The sequence below is a fragment of the Sinohyriopsis cumingii genome, unplaced genomic scaffold (genome assembly GCF_028554795.1).
Source record: "Sinohyriopsis cumingii isolate HCF-2022 unplaced genomic scaffold, ASM2855479v2 utg003754l, whole genome shotgun sequence".
In the NCBI taxonomy this organism is placed as follows: Eukaryota; Metazoa; Mollusca; class Bivalvia; order Unionida; family Unionidae; genus Sinohyriopsis; species Sinohyriopsis cumingii.
This window is the reverse complement of record NW_028316584.1, coordinates 25760-30948: the sequence shown is the minus strand read 5'-3', so window position 1 is coordinate 30948 and position 5189 is coordinate 25760. Positions and strand designations below refer to the sequence as shown.

The following is a 5189-nucleotide window of genomic DNA, read 5'->3' as shown; positions in this document are numbered from 1 at the left end:
ATTTCTTGATTATTCTACTATTATTTGATAATTGTGCTGTTTTATGTTTAGAAGTCAGGCTTGTGTTATTTGGTCCTAAATTAAAATTATGTTGATCAGATAATTTAACAGTATTATAATTTTAAAAATGTTATTTCCACTCCTTCTGAATATAGAAGACTTATTATGATTATTAGTTAGTACGTAATGAAAATGGTGCCAATCTAGCGTCCAATATAGATGCCAAGATATCCATATGGAAAATCTTGTTATGCTGTCCCTTTTGAATGGATGGTCATATTGATGAAGAGTTTTCACCAAAAGACTTCAATGTTGTTTTCCTGGTCATAACAAATGGTGGTGATCTTGCATCCATTATGGCCAAAACAGTTACCAATTTGAAAATATTATCATTGAAAAAGAATATTGAAATGGGGTTTTCACTTAAATACTTCTTAGGATATCGAGTTGGTCCTAAATGAAAATGATCATGATCTGATATATAATGTGGCCACCTTGAAAATCGTATCACTCCAACTGGGTGGATGGTCTTATTTTTTTCTTTTTCAAAAAGATTTCTAGTGGTGTCTTATTGACCTTGAATGAAAATGGTGCTGATCTGACATCCGATATAGTGAAAATCATATTATTGATACTCTTGAATGAAAATGGTGCTGATCTGACATCCGATATAGTGAAAATCATATTATTGATACTCTTGAATAAAAGGTTATATCATCATCAGGTTTTCATTAAAAGACTTTTTGTGAGTTTTACTTGGCCCTAAATATAAATGATGTCATGGTCACTATAATGTCCATCTTGGAAATATTTTTACAAGTGCTTCTGTTGAATGGATGGTCAAATCAACATACATGTTGTTAATAAAAGAATTATCAGAGACGGTTTCCACACTCACAGTATAGGCCATCAGTCTCAGCAAGGGACTCTTACTACTGAGACTGTTTCTTTGGCACTGTTCGTACTAAAGTCATGAAACATGGAGATTGTACACACCTACATGATGTTAATGTTACTTACTGGTATATTTCAAGCTTCATGGGTTTGTTTCATTTACGTTCATGTCAAACCACTGATTGGGAAGCACATCACTAAAGCAGGTTGGTTGCATCAGCTTGGATGCTGTTGTACCCTCCTAGAATTAGGAGGGCCTGTGATTGAGCCCCAGTCTTGCCATGATATTTTCCGTGTGAATTGTGTGGCAGTAGCTGGTTTCTGACAATAAAGGCTTGTCATATTTAAGGGAAACTTAATTTTCAGTCTTATTAGGCAGGTCCATGAGATCACAGATAATGAAGACAGAAGGGCGTGTCTTAGAAGAACAGGGCAAAAGGTCAAAAAATAGATCAGGTGCATCATGTGTGACAGATGGTTATTGGAGTGCCTGTCTAGAATTACAGAAGTCCTAAATTCAAACCTAGTATGGACATGATTCCTGTGTGTCAGTCATATACAGTGTCAAAAATCCCTTCTCTGCTGTGTAGGCTTTATTGTCTCATATATGTACAGCATTTATATCAAAATTTATATGGAATTCTCCATTCTTGCTGTTGTTTTTTAACTTTTTCTTATACTTTTTTTTATACTTTTTCTTATATTTATAGGTTACTGCATTGGTATGGGAAAATATGAACGAGTTTTTTGGATGGAAATACTACATGATTATATTTTCCCATACAAATGCAGTAACCTTTTTATTATATGCTCATTTTCTCATTCTACCCAATTCTGACAATCTAAAGTAAACATAGAAAAATTGAGCATATAATATTTTGTGCTATTTTCACTTTTGTTACAAGAATATCAGCATCCTAGTTTGCACGCAGACTTCACCTTGGTTAAATCCAAGATAAATCATACATGAAAAGTGGATCCTTGTCAAAGTCAGTGCAACAGCTGGTCAAAAGTTGTGATAGAGAATCAGTATATGGGTAAGATGGTGACTGTACCTATTTTTGTACAATTTCAATGCTAATCTAATTAGATGATGCAATGCATGATTCATTTGCATTCACTGTTCCTTGTGTTTTCAGATTCAGAACAGGATCATAGACTGCGTCGCCTTGCCAAGGTCCTGATTGATCAACATTCAACCAGGGATAAGGCCATTGATGAGGAACAGGATGCAGTCCTTGAACAAGAAGTGAGAATGGATAAATCTGCAAATATTATAGACAAAGAGCAGGTTATGGTTCCTCCTGAAGGAGATGAAATTCTTAACAGTAGCCATTTCACTCATCAAGACATTGGCCAAAATAGTGTATTTATTGCTAGTCAAGAAAAAGAATCCTCCGCTGCTGTAGCTCAGCCAACACTCACCCAGTCTGAAACAAGCACCATGGCCATGCTAAAATTGTTGAAAGAAAATCCTGATAAATTGAGACGTAATGCTGTCAAATATGCACCAATGACAATATGGGACTTCGCAGGGCAGTACGCATTTTATACAACACACCAGACATTCCTGACAAGACGAGCCATATATCTCCTTGTTTCAGATGTCAGTGGGCAGGTCACTGATCTTGTAGACGATGAATGCTATTTTGATAGTAAAGGAATAATGAAGTGCAGAGTGCATGGTGAGTTTTTACCTGTTAGCCCACCCCCAAATAATAAACTGATTATTCTTAGTTTCTTTATGGAGCTTTATTCCCCAGACAAAAAATGATAAAAAACATTATTTAAGAACAAACATTTTTGACAGCCCCACATTCGCAGAACCTTGACATGGCGATTACTTTGGCATCCATATGCATGTACTTGCAAACAGTTATACCATAAATTAACTTCAGTGTTAAAGTTTTTACTTTTCTTTTATTTCAGTACCATTTAGCCCCACCCTCTTTGTTTGTTTTGTTGGTTTTAAGGTCACTTTTAACACATTATACTAGGCATTATTGAAAGGTAATGACATATCTCAAAAGGATAATGCACTGTTGTATTAGCTGCCACCTTTTTGACTAAATGTATTATGGAAATCTTAAAAAACATCTTTTTATGATTATTTTCAGATCTGATTGAGGTGTGGATAAACTCCATACATTCATGTGCACCATCTTCTGAAGCTGGCATCCCCCCGGTGATTTTAGTTGGAACACATGTAGATAAAATTTCACAGGTATAAACTAAGGTCATTTATGGAAGAGATGTTAAAAATATTTTCATTTCCTCCTTATTTTATACTGTCAATCCTTGCTTTATAGTTTGTGTGATATATATATATATATATATATATATATATATATATATATATATATATATATATATATATATATATATATATATATATGTACACAAAAGGCCAGATTGTTTTTGTTTTGGTAATATCACACAACAAAACAAATACATTTGTGAATAAGAGAAGGTGAACTAGGAACCTAGATAATTTTGCCAAAACTTTCATTGAGAAGACTGAAAATTGAATGATTAGCTATTTTTTTAATTTTATAGCACGTTGAGCACATTATTAGATTTGTCATGCCAATAAATGGAAGATAAGTCCCTTTTGTAAGGACAGGCCATGGTAGCTACCCTGGAGTGCTAAATATGGTGGACAGTCTCTGATATAAGAACAGTGTGGCAGCGACTGAATATTTTCTGGAAGTTTGAAAACTTTGTGTGATTTTGATACTTTTACTATGTGCTGTGCACTATATTGTTATATATTCTTTCCACTAAGTAAAATGCTCTGTGCTTTATATTGGTATATACTCTTTCTACCAAGTAAAATTCTCTGTTCTTTATATTGATACATATTCTTTCTACCAAGTAAAATACGCTGTGAATTATATTGGAAATCTATGGATATATCACAGAATCACAATTTCTTGGTGAGTTATTCCTGTATATCACTGTGATAATAGGACTATCATTTGCCGTTCACGATTGATTATATGACCCTGAAACTCAAGTATACTTAATTACAGAATCATTAAATATTGGTTGACTTCATTATACGGATACACCATGCTTCAGACTTGGAATAAATGCTTGTTTTATCAAGATCTTGGACCGTTTTAACAATGAGCTATATTAACTGGGCATTCTTACCACTCTTAAGGCCATATTTTTGATTTTGGTTTATTATCTCTTGACCATTTTGCAGATTACACATATGGTTTTGTTATTAATTTTATTGTGTCTTTGAAATATTTGACTCCTGAAATCCAAAATATTTTCAGATGGGGACAATTATTGCAGAGGGATCTATCTTTAAGATTTTGTTTGCCATTTTTGTCTTAGTTATGCATAATGAAATCAAAGGATTCTTTTACTGACATTGTATCTACAACTACCTTTCATACTTGAATTTATACCGCTCCGGTGGCCTAGTGGTTAGAGCGTCCGGTATTTACAGCTGCCTTGCTTGGCGCTCAGCATTAAGAGGTTAGTGTTAGGACTGGTCAGCCCAGTGCCAGGATAATGTGACTGGGTGGGACATCATGCTACATGTCTGCGGCATGATGCCCCAGTGCTAGACATCACTATAAACTGCCACATAGCAGACATCGTAGCGATATGACTGAAAAATTGTTAAAGCTACGTTAAAAATCCAATTCACATCACATCTTACTTGAATTTGTAATAAAAATATAGATGTTACAAATAATTCATTGCTCATTTTACATAACCATATCTTACTAAAATATGGTTTTTGTGTTTCTTCCTTGAGACTTGTTGTCGTTCCTGCTAAGTAGGTGAAGCAGTCAACTACTTCAAGTACTAGTTACATAAATTATGCACCAAATACCTACAAAAAGAAGTTTTTTTTAAACACAAAAAACCTAGACTCGCTTATCAGTTTAAGTCCATTGTTTGAGTGCTGCTGTCATCACAGAATTGCATGGCTTTAAACAGCTAGAACTGGTATAATGATGTAAGAATTATATGATAATGATTCTTAAGATATTTATAGTACACTGGGAATGTTGAAAGGTAAATGTATGCTCCCTGCAGCTCATATTCATTTGTTGTAATCATGTCATGTGATTAGGTCACTTCCATGAGGGTGGGAAAACTGTTTATGAGCATTGTGTTGTGTAAACACTGTAACGGCAAAATTCAACTGACATAGTCATAAGTTTTGGGCTATTGTTTATATTTTGTGCAGTGGAGTGTGTCAAATCTTGTTTAATCTTTTGGATCAGAAACAATCACCAACAGAAAGAATCGAGTCAGAGACTCACACC

The 5189-nt window shown here is 34.3% G+C and overlaps 1 protein-coding gene across 1 annotated transcript; it reads left to right on the top strand.

Annotated features, from left to right (window-relative positions):
• The first annotated feature begins 2146 nt into the window (after positions 1-2146).
• LOC149769419 (uncharacterized) lies at positions 2147-3149 on the top strand. Its single transcript, XM_089949892.1, has 2 exons — positions 2147-2579; positions 3012-3149. Exons 1-2 carry the CDS (start codon positions 2150-2152, stop codon positions 3122-3124), a joined length of 543 nt encoding a protein of 180 aa, XP_089806018.1. The 5' UTR covers positions 2147-2149; the 3' UTR covers positions 3125-3149.
• Positions 3150-5189: the final 2040 nt, after the last annotated feature.